General features: G+C 35.0%; 3 protein-coding genes across 3 annotated transcripts; 2 read left to right on the forward strand and 1 right to left on the reverse strand.

The window, feature by feature from the left end:
- The first annotated feature begins 425 nt into the window (after positions 1–425).
- LOC132303549 (uncharacterized membrane protein At4g09580) lies at positions 426–6083 on the forward strand. The gene is made up of 4 exons (XM_059800854.1): positions 426–1009; positions 4427–4697; positions 4774–4944; positions 5484–6083. Exons 1-4 carry the CDS (start codon positions 732–734, stop codon positions 5607–5609), a joined length of 846 nt encoding a protein of 281 aa, XP_059656837.1. The 5' UTR covers positions 426–731; the 3' UTR covers positions 5610–6083.
- Positions 6084–7918: 1835 nt separating this feature from the next.
- LOC132303551 (large ribosomal subunit protein uL18c-like) lies at positions 7919–12550 on the forward strand. Its single transcript, XM_059800856.1, has 3 exons — positions 7919–8182; positions 10477–10638; positions 12098–12550. Exons 1-3 carry the CDS (start codon positions 8000–8002, stop codon positions 12245–12247), a joined length of 495 nt encoding a protein of 164 aa, XP_059656839.1. The 5' UTR covers positions 7919–7999; the 3' UTR covers positions 12248–12550.
- A 616-nt stretch (positions 12551–13166) lies between these two features.
- LOC132303550 (nucleolar protein 12) lies at positions 13167–20639 on the reverse strand. Its single transcript, XM_059800855.1, has 6 exons — positions 19649–20639; positions 19432–19490; positions 18653–18722; positions 18406–18531; positions 18146–18274; positions 13167–13907 (listed from the first exon to the last, which is right to left on the reverse strand). The coding sequence occupies exons 1-6, from the start codon at positions 20489–20491 to the stop codon at positions 13434–13436; spliced, it is 1701 nt and encodes a 566-aa protein (XP_059656838.1). The 5' UTR covers positions 20492–20639; the 3' UTR covers positions 13167–13433.
- Positions 20640–21145: the final 506 nt, after the last annotated feature.

Genomic DNA, 21145 nt, shown 5'->3' on the forward strand with positions numbered 1-21145 from the left:
GTTAACGAAATTAATCAGATAAATTACTCCAAAAAGTAAGATCGGCTATGCAACATCGGCAATGGCAACGTGAAAGTTCTCTGAACTTCATCATTTTTCATTTAGAGGAAAGAGATGGTGGGTAAGAAAAGTTAAGTAAATTGTAAAATAATAAACGTGAAAGATTTAAAATGACCGACCATGCCATTTTATTTTACCACGCAACACGAGGATATTGTTGAGCGCAAGTGAGGTTATTTTATCTCCTCACACTTTCGAAACAATAAACGTGCAATACCGACAACACCGCTCACAGAAATTAAGGAAAAGAATTATAAACAAAACAAAAATATATAAAAAAAAAAACATACAAAACATAAAATTAAAATTAAAAAATATACAAAAAGAAATACGGTACAAAACAATTTTCCTTTCCCTGACCTGTTTTATTGGAATTTTATTGGGCATAACTGCGAATATTCTCTCTCCTCTTTATCTCTCTCTAGAAATTGATAAGGTGAAGGCTGAGAAGAAGAGGGAGAAACAGAGGGAAAGAATACTCCTACGTTAGGGTTTCATTCTCTCTCTTTCTCGCTTTCACTCTCCTCCTCTCTTCTCCCAAATTCGATAGCCAATTCAATTTCCTCACGTCACAATTCACTGCACAAACACATATTCTGACTGTGTCGTGTGTGTTATATATATACATATAATTTTTTGTGATTGGGATTGGTTTTGAAGGAGGAGAGAAGATGGAGGAACAATTGGGAACTGCTTGTTGCAATGGCATTGTAGATGCTAATGTTGTGATTACTAATGATAAATCATCATCTTTATCATCATCACCTTCACCTTCGTCGTCGTCGTCGTCGTCGTCAAAGTTTCCATTGAGATTTTGGGAGATGGCGATGGCCTCCAGCGTCGTCTTGGGCTTCGTTTTAGGGCTTCTTTGCGTCTACCTAACGATGCCAGATTCCGATTACAGCTTCCTCAAGCTGCCCCGTAGTCTCGAAGATCTTCAAATCCTCAGGTACTTCAATTATCTTTACACACACGCACATATACGTCTAATCTATAAAAGTTGCTTATTTGAAGATTTTTATATTGTTTATTTTTCGATATCCTTGGTTATGGTTGTGGAAAGTTGATCTTTTTCCTTTCTTGCTTTTTTTATTATTTTAATTTATTTTATCTAAGCAAACGCAAGAGATCTAATAGAATTTAGATCTTCTCTGAGCTTAAAATGTAATATGATACATATAGTAGAATTTAATCTTTTTGGATAACCATCCGGGAAACCCATTTTCCATGGAGACATATGGGGCTATCACGGCAATGAACTTGATGGATAATTATCACATCTATTGGTTTAATTTGTGAGAGCATCATAGACAGCCAGACCCAGGAATTCTGAACTGTGAATTCTGAACTGTTGTTGGGGGAGTTAATGGTATGAATTTGATTCGAAATTTTTTTTTTTAAACGAAAAAAAATATAGAAACAGCAGCATATTTTTCTTTCAATTAAGGTTCTAGTTTATATAATTACAGCAATATATAAGAAGATCTAAGATAAGATTAGGATGATTATCTATAAACTAAAAGTATTTCATTACCCATTAAGTTCATGCAAAATATAGATAGCTATTTTGTCTTATGTCTAGTCAAGTATGATGTAAATGTGTACAAAAATAAAACAACGAAGTGGTCAAATATCTCCTATCAAATTTTGTAAGCAGACTTATGAAATAGGATGTTAAATGTTTTATAAGCAGACTTATGAAATAGGATGTTAAATTTTTTTTGGGCTCCCTTGTCCCTTCAGAGTTCTGCCCCTGATCATATTGTTAATAATTTTTTGTCTATGGACTGAAATTGCTATTTTTCTTTCCTTTTTATTTTTATTTATATCTATTTTGGGGTTTTTATGATTTATTTATGGCTTCTACTGATATATATTTTTAGTTCTTACAGTTTCAGTAGGGTCTTCATTTCTGTGATATGCATGCAGGTACTAAAGTACTTTTATTTTTTAAGTGTCATCTCTTAGATCCTGTGTTGAGACTTCTGTGAGAGAAATCTCCTAATAGACATATCCCTTTACTGATTGCCCGATCTCTAATAAAAAGGAACACCAATACGGATGTTGAGGTACTGGAGAAAGCCACATTGGTGTTTTTGAAATAACTGAAAGTATGGCCCTAAGTATGATGTTTGGTGTAGGGACCAGTCCTTGTTATGATGTATATTCCTAGATCTCTGTAGAATTGCTGTTGACAAGGTAATGGTTTCTAATTATCTTTGGCTGTCAACTTATTTAGATGTTTCAGGTCCCTTGTTCATTAGGGCATTCCAAGAAATATAGAGGCTTTTTTTTCCATGTTATATGTCTAGAGTTTGTAGAGGGACAAGAAGACTATTTGAGATGGGAGCCTTCAAGGAGGAGAAAATGTCAGGAAATGTCAGTTTGAAAGCTGAAACTTTCAAATCTAAGTTTCCTACTATTTCGTTAAAAAACAACTCATTCTATTACTAATTCTTTTGTTGATTCTTTGGGTAACACAAGGTTATATTTGATATATGCCTCACTATTTTTTTTCCTTGTTTTTGTTTTTGATTTTTCCTTTTCTCTGTCTATTTGTGTGCATAAGTAGCTGCCTTTAGGTGGACCATTGATATTTTCACTGACATGTATGTATGCGCACACACACGCACACGCACACACACATATACATATGTAGAGCCCTAAATAGACTATAATAGCCAAATAGGATCATGGAGCTGAGCATAAGCAATTGGGACTGAGGACTATGTAGGAATTCTTTTCAGGATTCCTTGTGAAATTTGGGCTTTTTAGATGGAGATTGGCGAGTTGTGAAATTTATGTCAGGGCTTTCGCCGTGAACTTCCAGTATTGCTGAATGTTTGATACACACGACATCGAACTTCAATCTCTTGTAACCGGCATTGCGATGGTTTGACTTAGGTTCTAGCATTCCACTATTGTTGTTATCAGCAAACATCATAAAATCGCTCTTTAAGCTAGTTGAAAATTTGTCCTAGAATCCAGAATATAACATATTATTCTTCAAATGTTCCATTATTTATTAATTTTTTAATATATTAAAATTTTGCATGTTATATCACTATTTACTCTTTAGGTTGAAATTGGATTGTTCCTCAACTATATTGGCAATTGTAACTTGTTATGTGCTGGCTGAAAGTAGCAATTCTAATAAATGACTTATTGCCTACTATTATATTTATGGAATGTTGTAAGGTTAGGAAAAATTACAGGTTCATTTTCTTTTCACACAAGCATCTCTAGGTTGTTCTCACATCAAAATCAACATGAATGCAACATTCATTTTATAGTTGGTTAACTTAGTTAGGCAATTACTGAATTACTTAATTATGTGGATAACAATGTTGTAACAATTGGAAGTAAAAAGAAGTCTGACAAAAATTTTATCAACTAATTTTATCAAGTTATGAAATCCTTTTACAATCCATCAATAATTTGGAATTTTAAATCTAAACGAATCTGAGTTCTTTTATTTGCATTCATTTATAAATTTTAACAATCTTATTATCTCTGCATTTGATCTGACTTCAAGCACAACTGATTTTGATGAGCGGGCGCAATCACAATACATACCACAGCTGATTTGGATGAGCTGGTTATTATAGTCATTTTTGATTGATTGAGTTTATTTTAGTGCTCATTAACAAATCATTATTATTTTTCTTACTTTAGATCTATGGTAGATCTCTAGTCTAGCTAGTGAAAAGGAAAGAGAAATTCAGGGGAAAAAAAGGGAAAGAGAAATGATGGTAGTAGGGGTGAGAAAACCTGATGGACAGCTGGAGGGATGAATATATCCCTATATGTATAAGTTGGGATATATTTCCCTATATGAAATATATCCTAATGGACATGCATATGAATACGCATTTACGAATGTGTATATATCCCTATATGCGCATGTATGTGTATATTACATTGCACCTGTTATGTATACGTGTATAGAGGTACTATATTCATTTGGAGAAGTACATGAACAATTTATGTACAGAATATTTGGTTGTTTCCAAGATGTAAGTTGTAACTCATTCAAATTCCACATGCCTCACCTCTATGTATAAGTAGGTCTAAAACCTAGAAAAAGATAAAGGAAGTCTCGCTCTCTCTCTCTACTTTTAATTAAATCAAGCCCAAGCTCGGCCCTGCCCTGGGCCTTACTTGAGCCCTGGAGTATCCTCCTGGGGATGGTGGGTTTGGGACTGGGGCTTATTTTGGAATATAACATTCATTGTTTTCATTGTTCTTTCTGTACCTGGCCTATCACATTGTTGCTCTGCTACATATGCTTAAGCAAGCTTGTACAGAAATTGTCAAATTTGATTTATGAATTTCTTTTTGATAAATTTTTTGGTGTTTCCTGTAGAGATCACCTTGAGAACTACACAAGTGACTACACTATACAGGTCCTCGTTGGGTACTGCATGGTCTACATTTTCATGCAGACTTTTATGATTCCAGGGACTATTTTCATGTCATTGCTTGCTGGAGCCCTTTTTGGAGTCTTCAAAGGCGTTGCTCTGGTTGTGTTCACTGCCACTTCCGGTGCATCTTCTTGCTTTTTCTTATCCAAATTAATTGGGCGTCCCCTTGTTTTCTCTCTGTGGCCAGACAAGCTGAGTTTCTTCCAAGCCCAGGTGAATGTCAACTCATTGCCGTAACCACCTTTTCTCTATCAACCAAAATATTTAAATACATATTACTATTTATCAGGTGGCTAAAAGACGAGGGGGGTTGCTGAACTACATGCTTTTCCTCAGAGTGACCCCAACCTTGCCAAATACATTTATTAATGTTGCATCACCAATTGTGGATGTGCCTTACCATATTTTCTTCCTGGCAACCTTCATTGGAATCATTCCCGCTGCTTATGTCACTGTCAGGGTACTATTCTTGAAATTATAATTTTTTTCATCACTATTGGAATTTTAGTTTATATATTCTGTGGTGGTCTCTTTGGATCATGGAGTTATTTGTTGTCCAGATTAGTTCTAAATTCAGTGGTCAACTGAGATAATATTGAACTTGATTATAGCAGCATTGCATTTAAGGTTAAAAAAAAGTGTGACGCCTAGTGCCCAGGGGGTGGACATTGTCATCTAAAAACTACCAAAGGCTGGGAATGTTATGTTATACTTGTGATAATACATTGTGTGTGTGATTTTGTTTGTGACCCGAACCCAAAAACAGAAAGTTATTCTCTTAGCGTTGTTGGCATGGATATTTTTACTACTCATGAACTATTTGCACGTTGCAACTAGTGTCAGATCACTTTTGTTAAAGATGAAAAAGAACATGTCACATATAGCCCATATGTTCTCTGTACTGTTGTTGAATTATTTGCGCCAGTGTTGGATTATCTATGTTAATACTACTTGTTGACAAGTAAGCGGAATTTTAAACTCCTGGTGGTGTGCTTGCAGGCTGGAATCACTCTCGGAGAGTTGCAATCAGTTGGCGACCTTTATGACTTCCACTCGGTGGCTACTCTGTTCCTCATTGGGGTTGTAACAGTTACCCCAACTCTATTAAGCAAGAACAAGTCATAAGATTCATTAGCTATTACATGGTGCCCTTGATAGCAGGAAACTATTTGTTTATCGCTCCATTTCTGTACAGACGAGCGTCAAATAGGTCAATTTGAAGCTCCATTCGGCTTTGCAGCAGATTCCACTGCTGAAGCTGGGGTCTATTGGTGATGGTATGAAGATGGTGTTGGGATTTAGATGGATTCTCCATTATGTGTTCTATTGAGATGGAGAAGTTACTAGCATTTTAGATTGTGGTACATCAAGTACCAGCTACCTTAGTTTAATACCAAAAATATTATCATTGTCAAGATGTGTAAAAGTTCATGTATTAGTGTTAAAAAACGGTATTTATCATTTTCAAGATGTTCTGATGTAAGTAATTCTAATTCAGCTTCTGTCATTATTTATATGCTAAACTTCCAAGTCATTTTGGGAAGGACATTGTTATTTTTAAGCATCTTGTATGGAGAATGATTGAAGGAATTGTTGGAATATATGGCATACCAAGGAACTTTAGATCTTTCTTTCACTGTACAAGGGAATTCCAAATTATTTCAATAGAGTTCCAAAGTATTAGAGCTGCAAATAAACTTAGTTGTGAACAGTTCGGGTCCGTTTCAGTTTTTGAGCTCGAAGTTAATTTTCACGTTCCGTCTCAGTTCGGTTCCGTTTCAGTTTTTGAGCTTGAAGTCAATTTTCACATTCCATTTTTCACATTCAGTCATCCTACCTGTCTAATCACACAATGCACAAATAAAGATAAATAAAGAACTTAGAGAAGGTGATTGAATTTATTCTATAAAAAAAAAGTTATTGTCCTCATCACTTTTTTAATTTGTAATTATAGATTACTTTTGTATTTGTGATTGGACTACACGATTAGTAGGAATGACCTACTCATTGTCCAAAAAAAAAATTTTTTTGCACTTTGTAAGTTTATAAAAATTCTCAAGAAATTATTTTCTTATATGTTAAGCTTCCTTTTTCCAACTTACCAAACTCTTGTTCAAATTTGTTTCCATTTACTTTTTTTCTTCATCATTCAAACTGAAATCCAAAAGCTTTGTTACGTGAAAATAAAATCACAAATTGAAATTGAGATTCTTTTCTTGTCTCTTGGAAAACATTCAAATCTAAAGATTTGAGGCCACCTCCAAAGAATGTCCCCTTGTACATATGGGCAGAGATTCGACGGGGAATTATGAAGTATTTTAAAAGATTTGATATTCAATGGTGAATTATGGAGTGCTCTGAGAGGTTCAATATTATCATGTCACAATAAAATAAAATATATATATATATATATATATATATATATATATATATATATATAAAATAAAAATAAAAAAGAAGGATAAAGTACAGCCACACCCCCTGAGGTTTGGCAAAATGACACTTAAATGAAACTTATGCATTTCATAAGTTAAATGTCCCAGGTACCAGTATAACTTTATGCATCTTAAATTATATATCAAATATTATGCATTTCATAACATAAAAAGGAAAAATAATAATAATAAAAAAAAGGAAAAAAATAAAAAAACAAAAAACAAAAGCATGCATAAAGTTATACTGGTAACTATTTTCTTTTATGTTAGGAAATGCATAATATTTGATATATAATTTAAAATGCATAAAGTTATACTAGTACCATATTTTTTATTATTAAGGAAAAGAGATTGGTTTAATTTTTTTAGATGAAAGAATTAAGCATCTTAATTTAAAAATAAAAAAGAAAAGAAGTAATAACAAAATATAATTTATTTGAAATATATGTATTGAATCAAAAAATCATTTTAGACGTCTACATTTTAAAAAAGTTGGGACATTTATAAAGTAAATAACCAAAAAAAAAAAAGAAGTGAACAATATAAACTTTTTTTTTTACTTTTTTTTATGCATAAATTATTCATGAGGGTAGATTGGTCAAATTTATTAAATTGTACAGTTAAAAAAGTCTCTCAAATGGTCAAAGGGTAATTTGGTCAAATTTTCATATAAAGGGGTGCCTTTGTTCATTTTTGAATCTTCAGGGAGTATTTTTGTCCAAAAAATAGGTAAATTTCTTCTGAGTGTCGTTTTACTAAATCTCAGGAGGTGTGACTATACTTTACCCAAAAAAAAAAATACATAAGCTTGAGTTGAGCTAATTGAGTCCAAGCCTAGCCTGAGCTTGAGCCCAATATTTGATGCTGAATAATGAATTTCTCTAAAAGGTCCAAACATCCCAAATATTGGTTTACCGAGCCCGAACAGCCCAAAATTTCGAGTCGGGTCACTTACAAAGCCCAAATATTGTATATACGTCGTATAATCTCTTTTTCGTATATGACACCTTATCTATCTTCTTCCAGGGACAGGTGAGTTACAGTGTAGAGGAATTGAGTGTGTATAGAGATAGAGAGAGAATGTCTACTTCTTCACTATCCTTCTTTCAGAGCGCTTGCGCCTATTCGCAGCAGCTTCCCCTCCGTCGTCCTATGCCGGTGGCATCGCCGGCCCAGTTTCAGTACCAACCTCTTGTCATCGAAGCCAAGGCCACAACCAAAAGACAGGACAGAACCGCCCGCCATTCTCGTATCAGAAAGAAGGTTTTCTCTTGCCCCAAACAAACCCAACTCATTTCTATTCTTGATTAATTATTATTATTATTATTTTTTCATTGATGTCTTTTATATGATTTCCTACTTGACATTTGAACAATTTGTGGTTTTTTTTTTTTTTTTTTGGGGTGTGCATTCAGTTCTCTATTAATTAATGACTAGAAAATGTAGAAAGAAAACAATAACATGAATTGATTCGGGCAAACACCATAGAGGTAGGTGATTATTGATAATTTGGCACAATTATAACATCTTTGCTTAGAAAGAAATTCACCCTTTTGTTTGGGAGGAATATAGCTGATAATATGAAGCAATGCTCATCCTACTTTATTTCTATTTATAGAGCAACCTTTTTGTTTGAATTTAAGTAGATATATAATATATGATAAATCTGGATGGTTTGTGTCATTCTGACTCTTTCACCTTCTACATTGTGTAGATGTTGCCCAAAAAAAAAAAAAAAAATTCACCAAAAAAAAAAAGAAAAAAAATCCCTTTTAAGGGATTATGAACATCTCCCCCACTTTATGGGAGTCTCCCCATTGGATCTACCCTTTCATCTAGCTTTATCATATTGCTTCACTTATCAAGTGACTTGAAAAAGCATGATTTGACCTATTTGGTCTAGTGTTACCCACTTACCCCTGGGATCCTAAAATTTGTTTTCGTGTTACTCATGCTAATCGAGGTAATGCCTAACCATGGCTTTGGATGAAGAATGAGGTGGGATTTTGGCTTTGAGTTTTGAGGTCCTTCTACCTTTTTGCCATGGAGGATAAAGAGAAAACCACACACAAAAAAAAAAAAAAAAAAAGCGCCCTAAGTAAGAGAAGCCAGATGTGATTAGTTAATTTGCTTCCTGAATTCTATCCTGTGAGACCCTTGGCAAACATGTGTACTATTGATATGTAAAATGTGGATTGATACTAGTTGTATACAATTGCATTTATTGATTTAGACCAAATAGTGAAATAGACTTGTTGGATAATGTTTTGTTTCTATGTCGATCCTTAGGAAGCACTATCATTATTCCTGTGTGGTTAAATCAAATGTAAGGTTGTTACAGTTCATTATAACAGTATTTGGAATATGCATCTTTTTGGCGTGTGGTGTGGAGTTACTACAGTACACTCAAACACCATCTGAAATATACGTCTTGATGGTGTGCTGGACTATAGGCTATCATTTTTTGTCTGCCAAGTCATAAACTAACAAATTTCAATGTTATCTTGACAAAGTCTCTAGGTGACCCAATTTTGCTGCTTCTAATTATAATCGTTTTGGATTATTTTAACCATTGAAGCTCTTAATTTGGTGGTAAGAAATATCCTGAATGAGTTATGTCTAAAGGAATAGGTGTGCATGCATGGGTGATTCTTCTGTGGTTTTCATTATGCATGAGAAGCACCTAATGAATGGAAAGAAAAACTTGAGATATGTAGCTAAGCTGATTTTAGAACTTCAGCTCGTGGATATAAGCTTTGCCCTTAAGTAGTTCACATTGGGAGCATGTATTCCTGAGTTTCTCCAGCAATAGTTATTGATTTCTGTACTATTTTTGTTTGTCGAAGTTTTTTCCCAAGGCAAAATGTGCTTCTCCAATGCTTATGTCATTGCCACCTCGCGTGGGTTTTGGCGGTGCCCCCCTTTGAGTTGATCATGTAAACTTGAATTTGTTATGACAGGGAATGTGGAAGCCTGTGAAACTAAATTTAAGCTGCAACTTAAAAAAAAAATTATATACCAGTTTGATGGGTTGACATGACATTCACTATTTGACCGGAGTTAATCCATCGCCATTGTGCATGTGGATTTCTGGCAAGGAATAAATAAGAAGTGTGCATTAAGAACAGCAAAAATAGGTGACCCATATGGATCTGTTTGAAAATTTGTGTTCTGCAAATTGGATATAAATAAGTATTTTTTCAAGGAGGTTATACTATAAGTGCAAAACCTTTGTGCTTAGATACAACAATAATTTCGCTCTTCCTTTCTAAATTACTATTTTTTTGGTGCTTTCTGTCCTTTTTCTTTTATGGTCGTTAAGTTTGTAATTGTTTTCTTGGTTTTTTGCTATATACACTTGTATATTGATCTTACTAGCTGAGTCTCAGTATGACCTCATTCTATTTTCCTACTGCTTGAATATTATTTTGGATGGGAGCCTGAAGTGATTCTTCCCTTTGCGATTCATTCCTTGTATCTGTTAGATGAAATGTGCTGTTGTTGATTGTTGGCGATGCACTACTGTCATTTGTGCAATCAATTTCTTGATTTCTCAGGTTGAAGGGACGCCAGAAAGGCCGAGATTGGCTGTATTCCGCTCCAACAAACATCTTTATGTCCAGGTTATTGATGACTCTAAAATGCATACTCTGGCTTCAGCTTCAACAATGCAGAAACCCATCTCTGAGGAGTTCGATTACAGCTCTGGTCCAACTATTGTAAGTTCACAGACACAAATGTTTATAACACAAAGGAAAGGAATTAAAAGAAGAAGAAAAATGTTCACAGATATATGTATATATTCCGGGCCAACTAAATGCAATACAATTGACTTGAAGAATTCAATGCGGTTGCAGAGCTTTGTTAATTTAATGATAAAAAATTAATTTCCATTATTTTAATTTTAATGATATTTATAAAAATAAAAAATAAAAAAACTATTTTAATTTTAATGATGGTTTCTGTGATATAAAATTTCTTGAACTTTGTATTTTCGCTCGTACATAAATCCTTATGCTTTTAGTAAAATGTAGCTGTGTATGTCTAGCCAAGTTCTTCTTGCATTGGCCTCTCTATTTATTGATTTGTTGTCATAATAATTATTTGATGATTAATTGATTTAGAATCTGGAGCCAGTTTTTCCCCATTATTGATCAGTCATTTAGTCCCCACTTAGAGTCTGCCTGATAAATTAAGTTTCTGCCTATAAGTACCATCAATTTTCTTAGTTGTATCAGAAGTTTGTATGACATTGTGGCAAACTATTTTCTGTTTCCTGACCGGAAAAAGAAGTATTTTATGTTCAAATCTTGTCCCCTTGGTTGATGATTTGTTTAAATGTTATTGGAACTTTGAAGGTTCTGGTACCACTTAAGATCAAACACGGTAAAATGGAGGTTCTTTTGACCACTAGAATTCTTTATCCTTGGCTCCTTGTTTTTTTTGGACCCATGGATGGAGTTGTAAATGTATTACTATATGTTTGTGAGAGAGAGCTAGGATTTGGGGCTGAAATTTAATCTCCTGATTTTTGCATAGTGAAATCTTTCGCCGGATCTTTATGTGGACGTGGGTTTTGCCGAACCATGTAAATCTTTGTGTGTGGCATGTTTGTTTACTTTTTTGTCGTGATTCTTGATTGCGTTCTTAGTTCACGGCATTTGTCATAAACAGTATAGATGATATTGTGGATAGGTTGAGGGTATTAGTGGGCCCTTTTGGGTTTCCTTGTTTTTTTGTATATGGGATATGCTCCTTTCTTGAGTGCACTTCAATGAATTATTACTTATTGAATAAAAAGTAAAAGATAATATGTTTGATGTCTTACCACCAAATAGGGGAAAGAAATTTTTTTTTTTTTTGGGGGTGGGGGGGGTGGTGGGTTTGTGTATTGATCTTCCTATTTTGTAAAGGTTTGGAAAACATTGTTTGTAAACATGTTCTTACAAAACAAAAACAAAAAACAAAAAAACCACTAGAATACAATTTTCTGACCAACTAAATTAAGTGCTTTCTCATGAAAATTATATCAAGTTTGGATGAGATGATCTCGATTATAAATTACTCGTTTGTTAAGAGGTTTTTCTATGGATTCGTTTTTCTTCTACTTGTTTAGGAGGACCATGACTTTGACTATGTAAAGCAGAAATGTTGATCTTTGCAAGCTTTTGGTGTCAGGATGTGGCAAAGAAAGTGGGTGAAGTTATAGCAAAGTCCTGTCTGGAGAAAGGAATCACAAAGGTGGCCTTTGATCGAGGTGGCTATCCTTATCATGGACGCATTGAAGCCCTTGCTGCTGCTGCTCGGGAACATGGCCTTCAATTTTAGAACCCGGGCATTAATTTATTGTTTGTAGTTAGTGATTACTTCTTTCTTTCTGTTTCTTTTGTGAGAAGTACTTGTGATGAAAGGAGAGACGGATTGATGAATTTTCACTCTGAATGTATGTATGATTTGGATAGGCTTTCAGTTCTCTAAAATGAAGTTAGTTCGCATAGATCTTTGTGGTCAGTGACTGATCATCTTCTGAATGTTTCTTGGACTTCCTTTTCACTTTTCTTATTCTTCTGTGTATTTTTTCGAACGGCATTCTTGTTTGTATTTTGTAATGACAGAAACATTCTTATTATCTGTTTGAATTAGTCTGCAGAAATGTTTATGAATCATTCATGAAGTCACTTAAGTTTGCTTAGTTTGGCCAGTGATAGATGAACTCTCATAACCCAATTTGTCCATTCAGATCATACATGCCTCCCTTGGATCAACCATGAACACTGACACAGAGTCTCACATCGAACATGACTGGATATGTCACACGCTGCTACTTTTCCTTGTGCTTATATGAATATGGTGATTTTGGGATGAGCATATAAATGGCGAGTAGGCCAGGGTTGATTCATACCTACTCCACTGCATTTTTTTGTGTGCGCGCGCGCGCGAGTGCTAGTCCATGGCAAATTTTCATCTACTTGATTATTAGCCTGTTTGTAGACAAGTCATCCAAAAATGAGTTCTCTCTCTTCAAAAAAGCAATTGCATATTCTACTTACCAAAATGGTTGTTCCAAATTATCACTCCTTGATTTAGTAAGACTCAGAAAAAGAGCTTTCTACCAAGACACTATCAAACACACGTCAAACTTGGTAATGGACTAAAATAAGCAAGATCTTGGAAGTGCCAGCAACCATAGTTTAGACTATACAAGCAATATTCAAGTTTAAATGGTTCCTTGATCACCAAGCAGAACTTCTTCCCTCCAACATGACATTTTAAATTTAACACAAACGGCAAGAGAAAAATATCCATTACCACACGCAACGGATTATAGATTCCTGGTTACATAATATAGTCAGTGACCTTTTCTTTTTTTCTCTTTGGGAAAAACAATGAATAAATATTGTATGAAAGACTAACTGAAAATGAAGTGGGCAGCTAGTATACAGTCTTGTGAGCATACAGTTAAGCGCTTGTCCAAGCCATGTCCAGATTTGCGCAACTTATTGCAGCGTAAATCCTACCTGAATTTCCTAGCTTTCTTGTTTGGGCGAGCACTTTCTGGAGTCTGGCTTCCCAGCTTGCGCTTTTTCCCAGCTTCTTTTGAAGCACCACCACCACCACCCTTTAGCACATTTGCCTTTCTGGCAGCAACAGATGGTCTCTTTATCTTTCGCTCTTTCGGCAGGTCTCCTTTCTGAATTCTGGATTTCAATTTCGATGGCTCAGCGATTTTGGTACTTACTTTCTTCTGTACACCAGACTTGCTTGCCCTCACACCTTGATAAGAGATAGATGCCTTTGTTTTGACTTTATTGTTACTGTTCGGAGTTCTTGAATCTGCTGCAAACTTCTTGGCTGGAGAATGATTTGTCTCTGCAGATGATGGGCTTTTCCTCTTAGATGGAGTAGCATTTGATTGGGCACGAGAGAGTCTCAGATCACGATCTCGGAGCTTCAAGTTACGTTTTTTGATGACCACATTTGCAGCATCCTGCATGCCAGATATATAGATGACAATAAGACCATGCTTTGGTGTAAATTAAACAAAGAAATTCTGTTTTGTTTGGTATAAACAAACTGGATGGTAAGGAAGGTAGAAATGATGAAGGGAAGAAATACAGAATGCTTGATGACCGTCTACCCGTGAATAATAAAAAAGAAAACAAATCTTAAGTGGCAAAAAATTCAGAAAGGGAGAAAGATTCTTCCCTCCCCTTTTCCGCCACTTTTTGGCACCCGGTCTGTGTTTCCATGTAAATATCTTAAATAATGATTATTTGTCATGTTCTATATACAACACTAATATCCCCTTAAAAGTTTATGGCAAATACACACCTTTTCAATTTGCGTATAACTTCAACTAAATCACCATCAGGCAAATCAAGGTGCATAAATCCTTTCAATACGAATATGCATTAGTAAAATCCAATGCCATTACGAATGTGCAACAAGAAAAGCTATATAATCATGTAAATTTTAAACATATATTATTTTATCAACAATATTCATCAAAAGAACTATATACAGTTTAATGTAAGTACATAACCATAAGCTCATGAATGCCGTCAAATATTAACAAGATTAAACAATATGATCGTAATAAGGTATGGAGAATGTCAATTAATGGACACACAAATATATATATATATATATATATATCGAAGAAGAAGAAAGAAAGAAAAGAAACAACGTGAACACGAATGATTGGAAAATAAAGGGTATGCTTTATTTGAGGCTGGAGCCTATTAAAAAGCGTGAGCCTGACATGACCCTGTCCCGTAGTAAGTAGATTGAGGCGCTGTAACTGAACCCCCTAATAAGCCTAGGCTTTCTTGGGGCGTAGGCACAAGCCTGTAACTATGGTCCGCTGGTATCTAAGAAGTATCATATACGTGTTTGGAATGTTAATCTTTTTAAGTTAAAGATAAATCTATGAAGTATGATACGCGTATCGACAAGCACACAAGTGCTTGCAACTCCTTTCTGAAGTGTTTCTGCTTCATAATCCCTCATCGATACCTGGCAGGTAAAACAGGTGGTTGGCGGTTACATTTCCTAAATAATGCCTATTCATTTTTCCAATTTGATCCCCTCAATTTTGTTCTTCCCACTTTAATGGACATTCTTGAAGCAAAGATGGTACCGAAAGCCCTCACGAAGAAAATAGACTAGCATAAGATTATCTCCCAAGAGACTCTCATGTTCAGTTAATGCATAAGGAAGGCACATAAACAAACGGTGTAGATTTGAATGATCAGCCAAATCTTCCACCATAAGAAAACTAATACTGTATTTGGATAAATAGGAGGAAAATGGAGAGAAGATAAAAGAAAGGAAAGAAAGGGATAATAAATACTAAGCCCTCATTGTGATTGGACAGTGGTAACCTTTTCTGCTTGGAAAAATAGTGGAGAAGAAAGGATGAAGAATGTTTCATGATGCGAGTAGAAAGGACAAACAGGGATCAGTTGTTATGAAAAATAGGGACAAAGGGAGAAATCACTACCTACCTTATCCTTTCCTGTCAAATCCCTCTATTATGAAAGGATAATAAAAATGTTATTTAGACAACTTACAAAACCCTCCTCCCTCCTCCTTCCCTTTCACTCGTTTTTTATGCAAAATATGAGATAATTTATTCCTCTTCCGTTCCTTTTCTTCCAACCCCCTCAATCCAAAAATGATCAGAAGAAATATCTAATATGATCCATTTGACCCCAACCTCCTACTTCAGATGAGTTATTTTTAAAATAACTTGCCCTATAAATGCTATCACTGAGTCAAGTCTAGAGGTTGCACATGCAAGCCGAAAAAAGAATTCTCAATGGAAGCTTCGAGTTTCAATTGTATCAGCTAAAAATGAAGACAACACAACGACAAGATGTAGCCTGAGCCTTGAGGAATTAATTCCTTAGTTGAACTAGTAGAATTTTAGTAAAAAGGGTTTCAGTCAACTATCATCCAGAAGCATCATAAAGAAAACAGTAAAACAATAAATTATTAGATCCCTACCATTTGTTTATAAAGGGGCCAAAGGGCATATGGGACACAGGTAGAAACCAGATATTTTATAAAAAATGATAAAGAAAGCAGTAAGACAGAAGACCTCAATACTAGGAATATAAATTTTCAAAAGTAAAAGCATTAGAAAATCTATATCCTCATGCCTGTGGTTTTAAACTTTCTTCAGCTTTCATTTCAAGTTCTTAACTCGGGAAAAAGTATCTTCTTTTACTTATCAAAAAAAAAAAAGTGCATTTTTTTTAATTTTGTAGCTTGATTTCCACGTGATAAGATTACTAATAGACTTCCATGGTAAAGAAAATTTAACCCTAGGTCAAATTTTAAAATGCCATACAAAATGCAAAGTTTATGGGAGAATATCTGCTAGGAGGCATAAACGTAGTCATGCTCTATAATTAATTAATTATTGTTCAAAGTAATTTGACAATTGGACCCACTGTCACTTCAAAGAATTGTGAGAAGTTTTGAGAGAATAAACCTGTAGTATATAAACAATGCATAGGCTTGTCCTTTACTTACAGTTATTTACTTATAAAAAGATGTGGCAAAAAAATATAAAGTAAAAGAAGTCTCGTCTTACTCAAGAACGTGACTGACAAAAATTAATGGAGACTGCTATAGTTTTGATCAGGACCCATCAAAGACGCGGATGCGGTTGCAGTGAAATGAACATGAAATGTAACGGTCGTTATGTAATGATATGGGAAGTTCATGGCACTTATATGTGTGGATGCCTTTTTATTGTGTAGACGTATTTTGAAAACCGTAAGCATGGAGAGTGCAAATCGGAGAGTATCTACACAGTGCCGGATCGTGACAGAGGAGCCAATCCCCAACCAAAAATGGGTGGAGCATGCACAAGCCCAATGAGGGTCAAGACAGCGAGGACAATGGGTCCCAAGGGGGGAAGTAGAATGGGAATGGGAAGAAAAAGATTAAATTGGACTAAATGTACACTAATAGCAGTAGGACCGTTCAAGGCATGCAATAATCTCCATATATAAGCTAGTCTAGGTAGACATAGATACATATATATAAGTACAAATTTGGGATCACAAGAATTGGCACTCCTTTGGGGATTTTTTAGGTGGAGAGGTTCACAAGGTTGAGAAAAAAATTTCAAATAGGTTACAGTTCTGGTTTTCTAGAAAATTTCCCAAGTCGTTACACTCTTTTATAGATTTCATAGGAGATTTAAGCATCTAAGAGGATATCTTCTTTTGCTCCTATATACAGTATTACAGTGCACAGTGGCCTCTATATGGCTTTACATTTTAATATGTAATTTTTTTGGAAAAGAAAAAGGAAAAGATATATGATGCCTATAACGTGGATCTCGACCATATGCAAAATAGAACGGGTAAGGGGTAATTCGACATCAAACATGGTACATTGTTTACATTAATAGCTTAGCTAAAAGGTAGACGTGTTATTGGAGCTCTGGAATGAATACAATTTTTAGTCAAACACAACTCACAAGCTTCTTTCCTCCCCCCCCCCCCCCCCCCCCCCCCCCTTGTCAAGAAATTCACATACCCATTTGCCCCTATGGGACTTGATCCCTCACATCTCACTTTGGCAGGTTGAGGATATACCACTAGGCTACAGCCCTTGGTGGTACTCACAAACATATTTGACCTAATTACGTGATTATAAAAATTACCATATGGGAGAGACACATTAATCATTTCCTTTTTGCATTAGTCTAACTGTATGCATAATTGTAGATCTTTTGTCTCAAAACTCTATAGCCTATAAGGTTATGTATTAAAAATAATAATAATACTCCACAAGTATAAGATTTCAATATATTTAATATATAAATTTTGTCCCCACAGGGCCATTGGCCTAGGTGGTGGCATGACCTCCACTTCCCCAAAAGGGAGCCCAAGGGTTCAAGCCCCAAGTGGGACAAAATGGGTGTGTGTGTTGCTTGCTTACCAAATAAATAATAATAATACATAAATTCTGTCAATGCTTTCAATAGGGAAAATAAAGGAAGAAAATTATGATCCACAAATTCAGAGTTTTTGGGGAAAAGGGTAGCCCCTTCTGAATGACACTATCCGGATAGCAGATCTGCTGTGTTAATGAAGCATTGAGATCCCACCAGATAAAATAAGGGAATGAAAAGACAAAGCTATGGATCACGTTAAAAGCAATAAAGGTGAAGATAAATATGCATTGTAAAATTTGAGATCATACCCTTGTTTTAAACAAGACATAAGCAATGCCCTTTCCAACACACGTATTAGGATCTCTGATAACCCGAATGGCCTCAATGCTGGATTCCAGATCCTTGATACCAGAAAACAACTGATATAGTTCTTCATCCTGAAAATATATATATGTGTGCATTATTACAGGCAACAAGATGAATTAATCGGACCCTAAAACATAAATACAAGATAGTAATGAGAATAACAATAATAATTATGACAATAAAGAATAATCAAGCAATTCACCTTCACATCAAATGGGAGGTTGCCCACAAAAACAGTCCTCTTGTTATCATAGAGTAATGGCTGCTCACCCTTCAGCTTCTTTCGAGGTGGGCATGCTCTGTCAACACGAATGTGATTTCCTCCAACCTAAATCCACGAGTATAAGAAAAAAATCCATAACACTGTCACTTGAATATTCTGATAGAGAAAATATATAATTTTTGCACCCAGAGTCATGCAGATAACCAAATATCAGAAACCAACATACCACGGCCATATTATGATCCAAAGAAGCCTGGGCAGACTGCTCTGTTTTGAAAACAATGTACGCATGAACACTGCAAGCCCCCAAAAAAATTTCATCAGAATACTAATGAGAAAAAGATATATGAAGAACAAAAAACCCATACAGTTGCTAATAAGTCAAATAATCTCCAAAAATTAACAAAATTTTGAGGAACCAACTTGGTTCCGTGAAGGATGATTAACAATTCTACTATCTAAAATTTAACAACGGGTCATTACTTTGTGCAATTGTAAAACTCAGGCTGCCAAGAGAGATATTGCTGGTATGAGTTTAAGAAGAGTCATTTTGGCCAAAAGTTAGGTTGTACCCAATCCAGTCCTATCATCCTCAATTCATGGAAGTTGAGAACCAATATTGAGCAATGGTTTTTTTACTTAATATTTTATATTTCTCAAAAAAAAATACAAGATTATTAATTTTTGCCAGAATTTCAAAGGGTTGGCTATATTAGTATAGTAACAAGTGAAACAGAACTCTAAATTTTCGGCCCAGCATACACATAATATCAAAAGCACGCAGAAGATTAATAAATTAGTAACTTAGAAAAGTTTACATCTGATATTAATAAAAGCCATAATCGGAACACAGACATATTATTACACAAACTAAAGAAATTTTAAAAAATCAATACGGCACATCTCTGGCAATTAGAGGGGACAATTCAACTAGTAGGCACCCAGTATCCAACAAACTCTGATTAATCAAAAGCAAAGAAAAGCAACTGTGATTTACCATCATACCTGTCAATAGAATCATTGATTTGTTTCTTAATTATAGCACCCTTTCGCGGAACTTTGCTCTGGCAAAATAATCAGGTGAAAAAATTAATTAGCTTGGACATACATAATAAGGGCATAGATTGTTAACATGAAAGACACACAATATCATCAAGAAACCAAAGAAAAAAATTAAAAAATAAAAAAAGGGAAAAGAAAAGTGAATTTTATAAACACCCACATCTATTATCGGAATAGACCGGATTCTCACAGACTCAACCTCTCCAAACTGGCTAAATTCCTTCAACAAAGCCTTCTTCTTCACCTTCAATGGTAAATTCCCAACAAACACAGTCCTCAAAAGCTTATCTTCATCATCAAAATCTTCTTTCGAAACCAACATGTCCTCTGGATTATCCACTGTTTTCCTCTTCTCTCCTACAAGTCTGCCTCCCAATCCTCCTCCTCCACCTTCATCTTTCTCCGCCACAACCCCATATCGCTTCACCTCATACTTCTCTTCAAGCTCATCTCTCTTCCTCTTCTTCTGCTTCTTCATCTCCTTCCCTTTCTCCTCATCTTTTACCTCAATCTCCGAATTCACCCCTCTGGCTTTGCTCTTGCCTTTCTCCAACAATTCCTTCGATTCTAATTCCAAATTAGGGTTTTCCCCTTTACTTTTCTTCGATGATTCCTTCAAGTCAAAACCCAAATCAGGCCTTTCTCCTTCCTCTCTAGGTTTATCTCTCCTAGACTTCTTGATCTCCGAAGGACTCACCGGAGCTTCATCAGCCGAACCCGAATCCAAATTGGGTTTTTTCTCTTTGCTTCTCTTCCTCTTCTTCACCTCAACAAAATTAGGGTTTTCAGAATCGGCACTACTAGGGTTATCGACATCTCCAACCGAACCATTGGCTTTTCTTCTGAACGGATTGTCGTCTGAGAAGATCGAACCGGAGGTACCCTGTTCTGGGACATCCCCAAAGAGGGTTTTGAAAATATTGGACGAACCTGAAGCTGAACCAGAGCTAGAATCGCCATTGGCTTTCTCCTTGTTGTCTGGGTTTTTGGGCTTCTTTGCCATTTGATTGCAGCAAAAGGGTACACAAAATCGAAACTCAGAGCAAGTGATTGAAAGGAGGGAACGAGTGAGTCGAGTAGATTTTAGAAAGGCAGATATTAGAACGTTAAAGCTAATAAACCCTAGGTTTGTGGTTCTTACACGGGGGCGTCTGTGTAATAGTATAGGATGGTCAATTGCACGACTTCCTTTCAACTATGGAATTTTTTTAACCTTTTACCCGATTAATCGAAATTATTAGCTTGTTTTTAAAGCTAATACTCTATACATATATATATATATAAAGTTAATACTTAATACGCCTAAAACAAGGGAGTAATGTGAAATAAATTCTTTCTAATTTAGAGGGTTTTAACTTTTACGTATTATATCCAAAAGAATAAGTATATATTGGAATTTTCAAAAAATATTAATGATTTATTCATTTAATGATAATCTGACCAAATAGAATGTGTTGTGAGACTTTTTTTTTTTTTTTTTTTTTTTCTAATGGAAATAAATGAATATATAACTTCTTTATTCTAATTGAAATAAATGGTAAGGTATAATTTGAATTTTCTACACAAGTGTTGGGAGTTATTTGCTAAATTTTTGGTTCAAGAAGTTTAATTGCAAATTTGAAAAAGTTTGCCTATAAAAAATATAAAAATAATAAGG

This window comes from Cornus florida, unplaced genomic scaffold, assembly GCF_030987335.1.
Source record: "Cornus florida cultivar Cherokee Brave unplaced genomic scaffold, ASM3098733v1 CherokeeBrave_3.0.0_Hap2_Chr04, whole genome shotgun sequence".
In the NCBI taxonomy this organism is placed as follows: Eukaryota; Viridiplantae; Streptophyta; class Magnoliopsida; order Cornales; family Cornaceae; genus Cornus; species Cornus florida.

What these genes read in the sequence shown, in the direction of transcription:
- LOC132303550 (XM_059800855.1), bottom strand. Translation starts at nt 20,491, where the DNA reads ATGGCAAAGAAGCCCAAAAACCCAGACAACAAGGAGAAAGCCAATGGC. An exon ending in GGTCTATTCCGATAATAGAT is followed by an intron (nt 19,491 to 19,648) that starts GTGGGTGTTTAT and finishes TTATTTTGCCAG; the next exon opens with AGCAAAGTTCCGCGAAAGGG. An exon ending in ACCTCCCATTTGATGTGAAG is followed by an intron (nt 18,275 to 18,405) that starts GTGAATTGCTTG and finishes ATATATTTTCAG; the next exon opens with GATGAAGAACTATATCAGTT.
- LOC132303549 (XM_059800854.1), top strand. Translation starts at nt 732, where the DNA reads ATGGAGGAACAATTGGGAACTGCTTGTTGCAATGGCATTGTAGATGCT. An exon ending in GAAGATCTTCAAATCCTCAG is followed by an intron (nt 1,010 to 4,426) that starts GTACTTCAATTA and finishes TGTTTCCTGTAG; the next exon opens with AGATCACCTTGAGAACTACA. An exon ending in TGAGTTTCTTCCAAGCCCAG is followed by an intron (nt 4,698 to 4,773) that starts GTGAATGTCAAC and finishes ACTATTTATCAG; the next exon opens with GTGGCTAAAAGACGAGGGGG.
- LOC132303551 (XM_059800856.1), top strand. Translation starts at nt 8,000, where the DNA reads ATGTCTACTTCTTCACTATCCTTCTTTCAGAGCGCTTGCGCCTATTCG. An exon ending in ATTCTCGTATCAGAAAGAAG is followed by an intron (nt 8,183 to 10,476) that starts GTTTTCTCTTGC and finishes TTGATTTCTCAG; the next exon opens with GTTGAAGGGACGCCAGAAAG. An exon ending in ACAGCTCTGGTCCAACTATT is followed by an intron (nt 10,639 to 12,097) that starts GTAAGTTCACAG and finishes TTTTGGTGTCAG; the next exon opens with GATGTGGCAAAGAAAGTGGG.